Source organism: Thalassophryne amazonica, chromosome 13 (assembly GCF_902500255.1).
Source record: "Thalassophryne amazonica chromosome 13, fThaAma1.1, whole genome shotgun sequence".
Lineage (NCBI taxonomy): Eukaryota > Metazoa > Chordata > Actinopteri > Batrachoidiformes > Batrachoididae > Thalassophryne > Thalassophryne amazonica.
In genome coordinates, this window is record NC_047115.1 from 20,861,802 (window position 1) to 20,878,488 (window position 16,687).

Below are 16,687 nucleotides of genomic sequence, written 5' to 3' on the forward strand. Positions count from 1 at the left end.
CATATAAAAGTAATGTAGACACACTTTTTAAGTTACAGAAAAGGGCAATAAGAATCATCCATAATGTAGGCTTCAGAGATCATACGAGTACACTGTTTTTACAATCCAAAATACTAAAATTTAGAGATCTTGCAGAATTTAAAACTTTACAAATTATTTTTAAAGTGAAACAAAACCTACTATCAGATAACCTCCAAAAATTGTTTAGTGAAAGAGAGGGAGATTACAATCTAAGAAGGAAATATAATTTAAAAAACAGTGTGCTCGTACAACAATGAAACAAATGTGCCTTACGAGACATGGGGTGGATTTATGGAATAACCTAACTGAGGACATCAAAGTATGTACTACAATACATCAATTCAAAAGAAATTTAAAACTCAAAATATTAAAAAAATATGAAACTGAATAACATAATTCTTAGTATACATACAGGTGTGCATGTTTGTGGATCTAAACTGTTATATTATTTGGGCATGACGAACGTATGGGAAATATGAATGCACACGAGTTGCCCATGATACATGTGTGTGGGGAAAAAATATATCATCAAGTTTAATCGAATATAGGTAAATGTGCATGCATGGGCTGGGTGCCCATGGGTGCATGTATGTGGGTTAAAAGTGTTATACTGTCAAATCTCATTGAATCTAGTGTGTGTATTGGTGTATGCAAGGGTATTTGTGTATAGAGGTAGTGTATTTATGTAAATACATGTTGATATGTATAATGCAAGGTGTGTGTTTATATAGGTATATATGATCTCAAAAAATTTTTTATTTATTCTTGTCTGCGTAGTCGAAAATAAAACATGTGAAAGGGGGTAGAAAATATAAGTTTTACTTCATTCTACTCCCTTTGAGTAATGTACGGATTTTCAAAGATGAATGTGCGCAATGTATAAATGTTTTTAACTTGCTCAATAAAGTATTCATCATCATCATGATCAAAAATAAATGACAAAATAGAAGTAATAATAAAATAAAATTATGTTAATAATAATTAAAATGACATTCAAAAATGACATAATTAATAGGAAATAAAAGGGTTGAGTTCTTCTAAAAACTGCTGAACTGTTGAAAACAGACTCTAAAAACATTCTGGACTCACATGCCATTCCAAATCATTACAGAAACTTTGCGCAACTTATTACCACCCTTGAAAAATGTCAGCTACCTATTTTGTAAACACTCCCCAATCTAGAGCCCGTGGATCCCCACGGTCAACAGGCTAGTTAACTGTTCAATCTGCTCTGTGCTTCCACTTTATTTCTCATGTTACTTTGTTAATGTTTCATTTGTTCCACTGCCTACTTCTGTTTTTTTTTTTTCCACAGTTCAAATCCATGTTATAACCTTCTGCTTCCTTTCACAATCAGTAAATGTGTCATAAGAGTTATTTCTTTGTACAGCTTAGACTTTCTAGCTTTGGCAATGGTGCGATATTTTTCAATTAACAAAACGCATTGGTGACAGTTTTCTTCCTCCACTCAAAGGGTCGTTCTCCACACCCACCCCAACACAAACACATTGTCGGGAGTCCAGTAACGGTAGGATTATTTCAATGAACTGCTGGCATTGCTCAGAAACATCATTTCTGCCCCACTCTCACTGTCATTTTTATTCAAATATTTAATTAGAAAAATGGGCAAAAATTATTTTTTTCCTTCCAGTTGTGTACACACTGATGGCTAATTCACAATGGTTGATTAAAGCTGCACAAGTTGGTGACTTTAAAAAGTTGATAAAGCAGTAAGGGAGTCCAGATGTATATGTTAACAACTCTTTAACTGCATTACTAACAGCAAAATCCAGTTCAGGACAAGACTATTTGTCCTATGCAGAACGTCTTTTATAGGATAGCTGGGATATGGACTGCTAACACACAATTTTCCAAAACTCATCTCATCTCCTCCTGTTACTCCTCTCAGCAGTCATTCCATTGTCAGCAGGAGCTATAATTAATCAGAGTGGAAGCTGCGTTGTTGACCTTTTCGCAGGTGATCATCACAATGATGCGCCCGTTAATCGGTCAGCCATCACTCTACAACCGGCACCGCTGCAATTATCACACAATCATTCAGTCTCACATTGAAAAATGCCACCACAGAGTAAACCACTTCATTTTGTGCGCACACGTCCATACATATTTTTAAAGCATGCATCTTATGCACAGTCTTACACACAGGAAAACTGAAGCATCTGCAATACCTACTTTATAAATGCAGCACTCAGTCTACTTTTATTGATAGTACACTTCTGTACTGTATTTCACTGTAAAACATCCTCTATTAGCTGCCGGCTCGCTTTCTCTCTCCGGGGGTTTTATCTGACTATTATCTGTAATGACCGTGACATTACAATAATGATAACGCATGTGCTAATGCTGCACTTAGCACCTGCCACACACTCGTGCACCAATAATAGCAAAAACACGGTGCACAAGTTGACTCTGCTCAGTGTTCATGAAGCCAAGTACTTATACTACATGGAAGAACAAATCTCACATCAAAACTTCTGAAAACATTTCAAATAAAAGTCTAATTTTCCAGCTGATGTTCAACACCTAGCCAGTGCATCTTTCCCAACACGCTGGTAAAAGCTTTAACAGAGAGCACAGGGAAGAGTCAATAACATGTGGCCCACACAGGGCTTTGATGATATGTTTAGCATGTACACCATCGCTCACACAATGACTGCTGGGATAGGCTCCAATGCCACAAATCCCACTACCACAACATGAAACCCTTAACAGGATAAGTGGACCAAAAAGGATGACTTAAAATATGTTTGAACTACAAGCTTAAAGACTAAATGTATAACAATGAAGTTCAACACAGATAATTTAAGAAACATTTTGGTGCATTGCAAAATTTTACATGTTTTAATTTCTAGTATTACAGTTTTGATTGTTTTCAAATGTGTATTATAATATGTATTTTCTATGTTGTCTACTGTCTGATGGGTTTGACCACATGAAAACAGTAAAACAAAGGCTAAAATAAAAATTAAGTAAAAATAAAAGCCAGAAATACTAATTAAAACATTCACAGAACAAAACTTGGGTGTCTTACAAAGCATTTTAAATCCCCCCCACCAAAGCTAATTTCTCCTTAAGTTTAAAAATATCCTTCAGTTTATTCCATGAGACAGAGCCAATATAGTCTGCTTTTTTGCATACGTCAGTTCTGACCTTTGGGGCCTCAAAATCAAGGCTTTGGACCAGTTCAATGAATGAAAACCAGAAACTTTTAGAATTTTGCTAGGAACGAAAACAAAACCAGAACCTTTATATGTTTTATGTTCCAGAATAGAACCATTTATTTAAAATAATGGTAACCGGTTAATACTGTTATTTTTTCATTCTTGAAAAGATTTCCGTTTGCAATGAACCGGGGAGGACGTCAGACTCCATGAATGTTATATACCCAAACAGTCAGTGGCGGGTAATGCACTGTGCCAATTTGCAAACCACCAATAAATTCAACAGAAGAAGAAGAAGACCCAGTGAGGTTAACGACAGCCTTGGCAGGACAAAGCCTGCTGTTTCATGCTGAGAAACTCACCTGGAGCACACAAACATCGGTGGACTTCTTTAAAACACTGCATTTATTCGGCTCATTATTATGCCTTTTTTTTTTTTTTTTTTGGTGGATCAAAATGGAATTTATTTTCATCGCAAGCATAACGCTGAAGATACGTCAGATGGCTGAATGCTGGCAGGAATATATTAAAATTTTTACAATAACTTATTTTTCTTGTTGACGGGACCAAGGGCTGGAGTCCTCTGGGTCAGGCTGAGAAACTCAGCCGGAGCAAACAGACAGAGGGACTTCTTGTTTTGTTAGTAGGTGTGAGTTTGTGTGCTCCCAGTCCATATATGTGTCCTGTTGTTGTGTTTGGTCCCATCTGGATCTGCATCTATGTTCGTGTGATTATTGTCTTCTCCCTGCACCACATTTGTATTCAGTGTGTGTTTCTCCCCTGTCAGTCATTCGTGTGTGTCCTCTTGGCGGTTTGTCCTTTGTCCGTGTCTGTGGTCTGTCTGTTCTTCGTTTTTGTGATCAGTCCTCTGTTTGGGCTGTCACTATGTTTTCCCCATCTCGAGTTCACCACGTCTTCGCGTTATCTTGCTCATTAGTTTTCATTATGTGTTTCATTGGGTTTATCATGTTTTGTCCCCTGGTTCACACTCTGCTCACTTTTGAGTTCTACATTGATTTTGTATTTGTGTTCCTTGACTTAGTTTTTGGATGTTCTTATTGTAGTCTGAGTTTGGTTGCTTCCTTTTATGTGTTAGTCTTCATGTTGGTTTCCCACTGTTGCACTTTTGCTATTTTGTTTTTGCATCATGTAGTTTTGGATCTGTATTTTGGTTTTGTGTTTTTTCTTCTTAGGTTATGTTTTGTTATGGTCATGTTTTGTTTCTACTTACCTTTAGATGTCTGTTTAGATTTTAGTCACCTTATGTTGTTAGTTTGTCATGTGACCTTTGACCTTGTCACACACGTCATTCACTTGTTCATTCGCTGGTTTTGTATTTAATTAGCACCTCTTCCTTGTTTATTTGCTGGTTTCTTTGCATTGATCCAAGCTGTGATTTTTCATGCACGAGTACTCTGAGATTCTTGTTTACCTCCTGCAACTGCTATATTTAGTTTTGGTGTTTTGTTCAATCCTCATTCTCTGCATATTGGATTTAGTGGTGTGTTTGATTTTGCACTCTTGCACCCCCGTGGCTCTCACATAGCGTGTTGACTATTTTTCACCTGTTTGGGATTAATAAATCAGCTCCATTTTGATTGCTGCCTGCATTTTGACATTGCTAAAATGGAAACTTTTTAAAAAATGCTTCATTTGTTCAATAATTTCCACAATAATGAATTAAACTATTTCCCAGAGGTCATCTTCCAAAACAAGAATGTCTTCTCCGTATGTTGTGATGATGAATCCGACTGAAACGACGTAACAGGTCAGAGTAAGACTTGAATGGTTGGAGTGAATGGTTTTATTTTAAACAGTCAAACTGTATGAAAGGTCATGTGAGGACTGGTGCTTTAGCTGCTGAGCCAATCAATGGACAGCAGTGGGTTAATGCTTGGTCTATTATTTTGGTACCACAGGCTTCTCTGCGAGGTGGACAGCAACACAGCGCCGTGTCTTTTAAAAATACCCAAACACACTACTTCACCTTAAATACACAATAAGTCTATGTCAGGTGATCAGCATGGACCCTTTTTCTCTTAAAAGGCTTTATTTTAATCAGTGTCCCATTTTGAAAAGTTCTAGCTTCAGCTGTGCTACAGCACGCTGTATCGTCTTCACTGTTTTTTATGGGCGTTTTACAGCACCACATACACGTATGGCATATACACTGTTTTCAGTGTCCCACAGCTGATATGAAACATTAACTAGTTCGTGAACAATATTTTTTTGTTATAACCATTTTGGGAATGTAAATTTTGGGATGGAACCCAAAACCGGAAACGTTACAATAGCATTTCTGTTTCAGTTGGGGAAAAAAAAAAAATCAGATTCAAAGCCCTGCTCAAAATGGACATGATTTATTGGAATGAACTGATAAACAAAAATCTGCCAGTGCATTAACCTGGGAGCAGTAAAGGAAGATCAGCTAACTCATGGGAACAAGTTTTAGATATTCTTTACAGGAAGATTTGAGTCATGATATGGTATATAAGTTTTGCAGACCCCTTAACATGTGTTCAGATCAAGTGTAGATAAATGTGAATAACTGCACCTGTGTCATAGGCTAAGACAATATATACACGACTGCCTGTGGTACTGTCAAAAAACAGATGTGAAAGGAAATGTAAACTACAGATTTGATATTTCATCTCATGGGCTCACTTAATGAGTCCATGGTCTTTATCACTTTCAACCGGATTCTATGAATGTCTGGATGCTTAATTCCAACATCTGTCTTGCAGGTTTAACATTTTTTTTGTTGTTGGTAGTATGCCCAGAGCACATGGTCACCCCACTGAGTATGGTCTGCTTGAGGTTTCTTCCGACAATCAAAAATGACCCAGTGGAGTTTTTCCTCACCACTGTTATGTACATGCTTGCTCTTGGGGGGTAAGGTTAGCACCTGTCTTTTTAAAGCGCCTTGGGGCAACTTGTGTTGTGATTTGTTACTATATAAATAAATGTAGTAATAACAATAATAACCCATAAAAGTTTAATTCTGGAGTCATTGATGTTATGCTACAATTGTGGATTTGTTGGCTTGGCCAGACATCCCTTGCAAAAGACATTTAAAATCTCCATGTAATTTTTAACATGGTTAATAAGGAAATGTAGTAAGTAACCAATAGTAAGAAGGCGATGGTTGAAATTCACAAGAAAAGTGCAAACCATTCTCTGAACTTTTACTTTAAAAACACCACTGCGCAATCTAGAATGAATCCCTAACAAATTTCACCTCAACGTATAACTGAGAAATGGCAAATATTTAATTCTTGACTGACCACGAGGTCTAGCTGTCAATCACTGGGAGCTAATTGTTGTGTTTATGTTAATCGCTCTCTCTATTGCATGTTTCTACTTCTCCCTCAAACTACCATTAACTCTTTCTTTATCCTGCTGCATCTCCACTTGTCAAGGTGCAATTATTTGCAATTTGCCTAAGTCATTCATTTGCTGAGACACCAAGCATGAAAACGAGGCACTCTGGTGTAAAATGGATGCAGACGGCCATTAGAGTACATGTATGTATTAGTGCGTGCATATCTGGAAGGAAGGACCAGGTGCCAATTGGGTTGTGGGGTGGGGGGGTGGAGTACAAGAACTGTCAACCAAAAGTAGACATTAATGCTGTGGCTGCATGTGTAAAGATATCTGTAAACTTACCAGTCTGCACACATGATGATGTCAAAATGTCCCTCTAGTGCTGAAATATCCATCTCACAGTCCCATCTCAGCACTCTGTGAGGACACACATTCACAAAACAGACATTAACGTTTAGCACCAGCAGCCCTGATGACACTGGAAGACAGAGTTTGTCTATCTTTAGTCCTTCACAGCTTTCTTTTCCTTTTTTCCACCACTTTGGGCTTCTTGCTCCCTGCCACCTCTCTCCCTGACCCCCACTGTTTTTCTGCTCCAGCAGAGGCTTGGCAAAAGCAACGGGGAGGAAAGACATGTCATCTCTGAGGTAAAGAGAGGAGAGCTGGTGACATGACACTTGACATTCATACCGAGGACAGACACTCACACGGACAGAAAAAAAGGTCATGCTAACATATGTTGCTGCTCTAAATCCCTCTGTGACAGACTTGTCTTTTGCTTCACGGTTCTCTTTTCTTTCGTTACACTCTCATTGTCTGGGATTATTAATTAGGCATTATTAACACTCAGCAAACAAAACATTATGCCCTGCTAGAAACACAATCTTCATTCGCAGCAGGAGGTCCCAACGTGCGCACACTCTCACATGCACATCACCATCACACAGCAAACGCCTCCCTCACCCTCCCCTTGTCCATTCGTGTTGTGCCCTTCGCCCCCTTTTTTTGCAGTGCATCGAAGGCAGCGGGGATAATCTGAAAAGAAAACAATCAAAGTAATGTAGGCTAATTATACGTTTACTTTTTTACTTCATCTTCCCTTTGTGTAAATATGCACAGGAAGGAGAAGTGGGGAGTGGGTGGGAAAGTCAACAGAAAATGGCATGTTTTGAGAGGGATAAGAATTTTGTCATGCACATGCAGGTGGTGGCGGAAACTTTTCTCAAAGGTTTCTGGAGGCAACCTGTTTATCAAAAAGAAAGCATGTTGCCTGGGCAACCGTGGATGGGCACATGCACACATACTCAAACTTATCTCCTTCTAGCTTCACCGACATGTTGGCGGTGTGTAGAGATGTTCCATTCTTTGACAAAGGAGGACGGCAAGATATTCTCATACACTATATACAGTATGTATGCCTCAATAACTGCAGCACAGGTGACTCTGCTTCACAACACCAGGATGTGAATCACAATCAAATAAGCACTTTTTAACACCCCCACTTATAATAGATGTTAGCACAATAAGTGCTGCACACAGTTCACCCATTCATCAGCAGATAGTTTAAGAAGAGCTTTTGAAAATGGTCTCACCTGGCAGATACACGTGTTGAGCCAAACAACTGAGCTTGACGATTTGTCTCCAGCAACTTTCGGACATCTGATGGCACAGTAAAGGATCAATCACAGATGCAGATTGCAAAGTCAAGTATTGGAAAAAGCTTAAATGTTCAGCTCACACATAATTACAAAAAACCTCCTTTCTCCTGTTTATGCAGCAGTGACCCGACTTGGTTTGAAACAAGTGAATGTTAAGCCCCGTTTACACACAGACGGTAAGAGCTCCCGGAAGCGTCCCGGAAAAGTTTTTGGCCGTCTTAAGGATCACACGCCGTTGTTAACGCCGGCACTAGGGGGCGTGGCTTAGTTCCGGCTTTACCGGGAATCGTCGAAAAAATTATTCAACATGTCGAATAATTCCGGGAGCGCTCCCGGAGAATTTGCGTGATGATGGAGACAACGTGAACAACGGCGTTTGATACTTTTTAATCGCCGTTTCATCCTGCCCCTTCCTGTAGTGCCGCAGGTTACACCGCCGTAATTGGCGGCCGGCGTTGTATCCCTAACCAACGGCGTGTAAAACGGTGATAGAGCCCACATCGGCGTCCTCAAAGGTGTTTTAACCGGCGACAGAGGAAGACAAAACGGCGGCGCTAGCGGACAGTACGCCATTCTAAAGGCCACCTCCCGCTTAACGGCGTTCCAAACGGCCGATAGGCGGCGGTCAGTATAAAAACGCTAGTGCGCTGCATGCAGGCCTCTCACTCGCGGCCAGCTCCAGATATTTTTGCAGAGAAGCTCCAGTATGCTTCCTAAAAGAAAACTGGCAGTGGCAAGGACTTACCAAGAGGTCTGGTTCAGAAGCAGAGGAGAGGCCTGTGGTGGAGACGAGCAACACGTTGAGGAGGGGAAAAGGAGAGGAAAAGAAAAAGCTGAGGATGAGCTCCCTCCCCCTGCAGTGACAGCTGCTTCAGCCTATTACACTCTGGGGGCGGTGCCTATATGCAAAAGTTCCTGGAGTAACGCAGGATTTGCCTGGATAAATCCAGCTGTACACAGGGCAGCAGAACAACGCCGTTCTCACGCGCGTCTTAACCTGCGATTGTAAAGGATAGAACTGGGTATTAACCCCCGTTGCCTGACGTGTGCTGGATGCTACGGCGTCAAAACGCTGCTTTATTCGGCGGATTTAGCGGCGTTTTATATGCATATTTGCGTCTAGTACGGCGCTCAAAACACCGGCGAAATGCTCCGCCCCTTTCCACCGTGAAAACAGCCAGAACTACCGCGAACTTCGGTCTACGTACTACCCGCCGACAAAACCGTCTATGTGTAACCTGGGCTTTAGGAGGGAGGAAACTACTCTGGCCATAGAGTTTTCTATAGTGAATGGATCCACATAGCTAGAACACTTTTTTTGTAAAGTATAATTGTTTACTTATAACTCCTGAAAAACATCTGTTTCACTCAGAAATTAAGTACATTTGACAGGATTTAGAATTATTTATAATTTAATAAAAACAATTTTGTAATTTCATCCTAAAATAACTTTTCTTTCTCCAATATCTGTGGTCCTATCTGACACCCGATGCAAAACAGCACACAGCACAGGTGTCAGTGCTAGTTTCCAACCAACACAGTTGTCATTTTCATGACCACTAACCACTTTCTTTATAGCTCAAGTGCACTTGTGCTCATTTGTGTGTCAATGGGTGTGCTTTTCTTAAAGATTCACAGATCAAGATAGGGCCCTTATACCCCTGTCACACATAGCCGGAATCATGCAGACTTACAGTCAGACTTACGAATCGACACACATCCAAAAGGTGTCGGATTTCAGTTCCAAAACGTTCTGACAGCCATCTGCGGAAATCCACACAGTTGGTCAAAATCAGTCAGTGGCCCCGGGTGTGACGCACATGTTCATAATCCTCTGGGCACCATCGAGATGGGACACCTATCCAATGGCGGTCCATGTGTTATCGGAGGACCATCTAACCACAGTTTACATATTCCGATGGCGGAAAAATAGGATCCGAAAGAATTTGAGTGCATACGATGAAATCTCGAGATAGATCCGGCACGGTATGCCTGCTGGTATGACCTGCAGTGCCACGTATAATAATAATAAAATAATGTGAACTATTGTCTCCATCATAACACAGGCTGCTGCCTCTCTCTGTGCTGCGCAGTAACATGTCATTGCATGCGTCAGGGTCGGAGCTGGACAGATCTCACGTTGTAATAAATGTTCACCTTCTAACTCTGGAGGAGATATGACATGGAGCTTGTGGCAGGCCATTACACCATTAGTAAACATGCATCTTACCACCAACACCACCATGTAAGATGTTGCATTGTGCTGATGAAGTCAGCAAAAAAGAAAAAAGAAAGTTCCCTGGAAAGGTTCCATCTGATGGCAGCATGGCCAACTGCCAGCAAAGTTTGGAGTGAAGCTGTGCAGTGGCAGTCGCGCGTAGGTGCGCCCTGCGCACACGCTTAGTGGCTCATGCAGAGTTATGCACGCAAGCACACACACGGCTGAGTGATAATTACAGCCCAACACGTGCGCGTGAGGAAAACAGCGCTCCAGTCTGCCATCCAGACATTTGGAGATCAGCAGTCTGCAGTGCCTTTTATGGCAGTCTGACCAGCCCAGTCCCACGTTTTTTTGTGCTCCTGTCACGCAATAAGTCAAATTTTCGTGACAGGTTTTTTTTTTTTTTTAACTCTCTGCTACTAACCCTATTCCTACCCCCAACCATAACCATAACCACCCGACCCCCCGCTTCTCTTTTAATTTCGTGCAGCCATCACGGAATGAATGAGAATGAATTTGTGCTGCCGTGACGAAAATAAGGCGCTTTTCATCACAATATCACGAACAAATAGATAGATGTATATTTTATGCTGCTGAATCACGACTTGCCATGAGACCAGTTTGGTCTGACAGCAATCTGTATCATCCACCTGGAGTCTACATACGTTTTGGATGCCATCGTGCAGGTGTGGACGAGGTACTCCGGAGGTGTTCTGACAGAGCTGGCCACGCCCCTTTTCCTCCCGACTGCATCGGATTATGCCAATATTTGCCGTGTAGGGCATGCTTCTGGCACATTCTTGCTATGTGTGATGGGGGCTTTTGTCTTTTGTTTTAAGACTATTCAGGCAGTTTCACTTTTAATACGCGATAATTAAAGGTTTTTTTAATCAATGTTTTATATACTCAACAAAAATATAAATGCAACACTTTTGGTTTTGCTCCCATTTTGTATGAGATGAACTCAAAGATCTAAAACTTTTTCCACATACACAATATCACCATTTCCCTCAAATATTGTTCACAAACCAGTCGAAATCTGTGATAGTGAGCACTTCTCCTTTGCTGAGATAATCCATCCCACCTCACAGGTGTGCCATATCAAGATGCTGATTAGACACCATGATTAGTGCACAGGTGTGCCTTAGACTGCCCACAATAAAAGGCCACTCTGAAAGGTGCAGTTTTGTTTTATTGGGGGGATACCAGTCAGTATCTGGTGTGACCACCATTTGCCTCATGCAGTGCAACACATCTCCTTCGCATCATCCGTGAAGAGAACACCTCTCTATGCCAAACGCCAGCGAATGTGAGCATTTGCCCACTCAAGTCGGTTACGACGACGAACTGGAGTCAGGTCGAGACCCCGATGAGGACGACAAGCATGCAGATGAGCTTCCCTGAGACGGTTTCTGACAGTTTGTGCAGAAATTCTTTGGTTATGCAAACCGATTGTTTCAGCAGCTGTCCGAGTGGCTGGTCTCAGATGATCTTGGAGGTGAACATGCTGGATGTGGAGGTCCTGGGCTGGTGTGGTTACACGTGGTCTGCGGTTGTGAGGCTGGTTGGATGTACTGCCAAATTCTCTGAAACGACTTTGGAGACGGCTTATGGTAGAGACATGAACATTCAATGCACGAGCAACAGCTCTGGTTGACATTCCTGCTGTCAGCATGCCAACTGCACACTCCCTCAAATCTTGCGACATCTGTGGCATTGTGCTGTGTGACAAAACTGCACCTTTCAGAGTGGCCTTTTATTGTGGGCAGTCTAAGGCACACCTGTGCACTAATCATGGTGTCTAATCAGGATCTTGGTATGGCACACCTGTGAGGTGGGATGGATTATCTCAGCAAAGGAGAAGTGCTCACTATCACAGATTTATACTGGTTTGTGAACAATATTTGAGAGAAATGGTGATATTGTGTATGTGGAAAAAGTTTTAGATCTTTGAGTTCATCTCATACAAAATGGGAGCAAAACCAAAAGTGTTGCGTTTATATTTTTGTTGAGTGTATATACTTTCATATAAAGTGTTTCATGAAAAGCTCCATTTGTTGCATGAATGTTGCTATATAAGTGTTTATTATTGTTATTATGAATTTGCTATTAATTTAACTGTGTGAGTAGCAAAAAAGAACTCCAAGGATGGCAAGCACATCCTCCAAACACAGATCCCAGCAGCCTGTAACTGGATCAATGGGACGCTTTTAACCACAGGTGTGTACACACACACACAAACACAAACACAAACACATATATACACGCACGCACACACAAAGACAGGGCGATTGATGTCAAGTTGTCTATTAATACACTAGCTTGTAGAATTGCAAAGCAATTCAATTAGGATTTGCTTGTCTTTATATCCTGTGAAGAGCTGAGACAAATCCAATCGACAGACAGAGCTTGAGCAAATGAAAATGAGAGAGAGAGAGAGAGAGAGAGAGAGAGAGAGAGAGAGAGAGAGAGAGAGAGAGAGAGAGAAAATGTTGATAGTATTGCAGATAGCTGTAAAAAAAAAAAACCTATCCAGAATGAAACCGACCAGGTTCAGCTCTCATTCAGTCACAGTATTATGTGCAGATACATATTCAGCATATAGGCAGACATCGGAGACCTCAGTGTGTTTATGCACAGGGATCAGTGCACAAAAAAGGGCATACAACTTGAACCAGCAGATAGAAATCAAGAGAATAAGCTGGAAAAACAAAGATGCAGAGAGGAAAAGAGACAATCAGTGAATGTTTACATTTAATAAATATTAAATCCCAGTACTTGAATAGAGAAGAAGGAGCCAATAACATGCACTAATCATCCTTAATGGAACATTTCAATGGATTTTTCAACATGAGCACCCAAGGTCACAGCAGCAGAGACAGTCCATAAGTGCATTGTGCATCTGTGTGTAGTTTTGTACTTTGAGTACCGTGAATTAACACCAACATAAAGGGAGGGAAGTCTATTTTTAAAGGTGGATATCGTGCATTACAACTTTTTTTTTCAGTACATATTCTCATTTATGTGACTGTATATAGGAAAGTCAAACTAAAAACCAGTATCACTTTCTACTGCGACACAATAAGCATGAGAAATAATCAACAGCTATAGCACGGAGCTAACACACCTGTGGCTTCCACATTGGAACAAAACAATTCCCAGCACCTACAGTTGGCCAACTGGCCAATTTGGCAAAAGATGAAAATAATCTATATCGTTCTCAACGCTTGTCCTCTCCCTGTGTGCATTCAATCTATTTTATGATTTCTGAGTGTTTATAGTGCGAAACAAAGCTGCCGGTCAATGGTAGATTGTTTGTGCACCTTATCCAGCTTCCGTAATGTTATTGTTTGGTTTACTGTGATCAGTAAAGAGGCATTGTTGCCAACTGAGAGGAAGAGAAGGTAAATGGAGCTAAATATGGAAATGCTGTACCGGTCAATTGGGAAGAAACATCTATTTGGATTTCCTCCTTTTGTGAATAAACTACAGCAAGTCAAAGCTTCTTCCTTTTTCTGTATGAATAAGGTGAGATCTGAGACAACGGAGGGAAAAGAGAGAGCAGGGGAAAAAGGGTCCAAAAGAAGAGCAAAAAAGAAGTCCGGACAAGTAGATAGACGAGAAGAAGAAAATAAGACGGTTAGCAAGCTGACAGGGTTGATCAATAATGCACTTAAAAAACAAAAGCTGGCAAGAATTTCACCTAAAGAGTTGTCCTAAAAACTTAATTATAGGCCTGAACCTTAACCACGCAGAAAAACAACTTAAACCTTGATTGTTCTTGCTTCTAAAACACTTATCAAGCTTTAATCGTAGCCTTAGCATTAGATGAGGTTTCAAAATTTTTTTGACAGGATGGCAATTACTGTGCTCTTAACATGGCATTATGGGCAGCCAGGATTGTTGAATGTCACGTTGAGCACGAGAGCTGGGCATTTTTCACTGTGGGTGTACTATCTGCAGCTTTTGCCTAAAGATAAATTGGGTGAGCGGGTATTCTTTCTTCACTCAAACTCAATGTTGGACTTCAGGGCTGAAACGTCAAACAAGGTTGCAGAATTTTCTCTTTTTTTTTCCTTTTCTGGTAGTGCATAAAAGAGTCATTCCATAGCTAAAGGCTCAGCGAAGAAATGGCTTTAATTACTTCAGACGTTAACCTTGATGACACAAAGTGGCAGAGATTAAAATCCTTGCATAGTCTGAGAATACTGCAGACTGCTGGATTGTAATTGCAATTTCATCGATAGTTAGTAGGTAATAAGAACAACTATTTCAACTTGCCAAGCAAATCAGAAACTTGGAAAACACCATTTTCCTATTGGTTTCTTGATGTCAAAATTTACATGCATAAAGTAAAGCCCATAGGTAGTTGAACAGTGACAAATATATTGTAGATAGATAGATATGAGGTCTATTAGAAAAGTATCCGACCTTATTATTTTTTTCAAAAACCATATGGATTTGAATCACGTGTGATTACATCAGACACGCTTGAACCCTCGTGGGCATGCGAGAGTTTTTTCACGCCTGTCGGTTACGTCATTCGCCTGTGGGCAGTTTTTGAGTGAGGAGTGGCCCACCCTCTCGTCGATTTTTTCATTGTTTAGGAATGGCTCAGAGACTGCTGCTTTGTTTGATCAAAATTTTTTCAAAGCTGTAAGGCACAACTGAATGGACACCATTCGATAAATTCAGCTGGTTTTCGGTAAAAATTTTAACGGCTGATGAGAGATTTTGGTCTGGTAGTGTCACTTGAAGGACGTCCCACGGCGCCTGACGGCGATCTGCACTTCGAGGCGGCAGCGTCTCACCGTTTCAAGTTGAAAACTTCCACATTTCAGGCTCTGTTGACCCAGGAAGTCGTCAGAGAACAGAGAACTTTCAGAAGAAGTCGGCATGAGGAGTTTATTTGGACATTCCATTGTTAAAGGTCATTTTGTAATTAAAGAACGTGCGGGCAGAGTCGCATGTCGGGCCGGACCCGACGGCGGGGGTCGCGACAGGAAAAACACCTCCACTGGAAACCTTAACGTGCAAGTTGGAACATGCCCAAGCTGTTACACAATTTCTCAGTTACTCACTTGTTGAAAGCCATCAAAAGCCGCCTGAATTTTACAAATGGTTTTCAACACGGAGGTGTTTTTCCTGTCGCGGCGCACACAGATTCGCCGAGTCGTTTTGCAGGCACATCTTTCATTAAAGAATGTCCTTAAACAGTGGAATGTCCGCATAAAGTCCTCATGCCGGCCTCTTCTGAATCTTCTCTGTTCTCTCACGACGTCCTGGGTGAATTAAGCCTTAAATTAGGATGTTTTCAGGTCGAAACAGGCCGACGACGGCACCTGGAAGCGCTGCAGGACGTCCCGCTCTGTGGGAAGTCCTTACACCGACAGAAACACCCCATAATCTCTCATCAGCCGTTAAACTTTTCACCGAAAACCATCTTAATTTCTCAAATAGTATCCACTCGGATATCCCTCAAAGGTCCAGAAAAAATTTTGATAAAGCAACGCGCGCCATCACGAGCAGCGTGTGAAACAAAGGAATTCAGCCGAGAGGGCGGGACCACATCTCACTCAAGGCCTGCCCACAGGGAAATGACGTCACCGACGCGTGAAAAAACTCACGCATGCGCACGAGGGTTCAAGCATGATTGGTGGAATCGCACGTCATTCAAATCCATATAGTTAAAAAAAATAAATAAAAGGGTCGGTTTATTGTCTAATAGACCTCGTATTTTTATTTAAGTGTCCTGCATACAATAATGCCCAGCCCCCATGGGACTATAAGACACTCCCAACAAAAGTAACTGTTTGTTGTGATTTGGTGCTATATAAGAAAAAAGTTGATTGATTGATTGATACATGCAACTATTCCGTACATGTGGGTACAGTTGTATTGCAATTTTGCCTCTGTACACCACCAAAAAGGAGTTGAAGTAAAAAAAAAAAAAAAAAATCAAGACATCTTTGTATTGTAGGCTTTCAGCTTTAATTCAAATTGTTTAGTAAAACAGCATGAGTGCATGAATGAGAGCTCTGAGGGAAGCCACCAAAACACCTCTGGAGTTGTGAAACAATCAAAATGTGCTTGTAGTGTAAACATTCACATTTAATTCTAAGGCTTTCTCAAAAACAGGGTGACTGCAAGACAGATGTGAGTGAAGGAAGCCACCAAAACACCCGTGACAACCCTGAATGAGTTCTAGTCTTCTGTGGCTGTGATTGCAGAAAGTGTACAATGTACAACTTTTATCTGTTGCATCCTCAATTACAGCTTTA

General features: G+C 41.0%; 1 protein-coding gene across 1 annotated transcript in view; it reads right to left on the reverse strand.

Moving 5' to 3' along the window:
- camkmt (calmodulin-lysine N-methyltransferase) overlaps positions 1-16,687 on the reverse strand; it is a 241,171-nt gene that overhangs the window by 29,681 nt on the left and 194,803 nt on the right. The window contains exons 7-8 of the mRNA XM_034184475.1: positions 8,120-8,186; positions 6,870-6,944 (exon numbers count right to left, since the gene is read on the reverse strand). Of these exons, the coding sequence (XP_034040366.1) occupies positions 6,870-6,944; positions 8,120-8,186 (142 nt within the window). The remainder of the gene's footprint in view (positions 1-6,869; positions 6,945-8,119; positions 8,187-16,687) is intronic.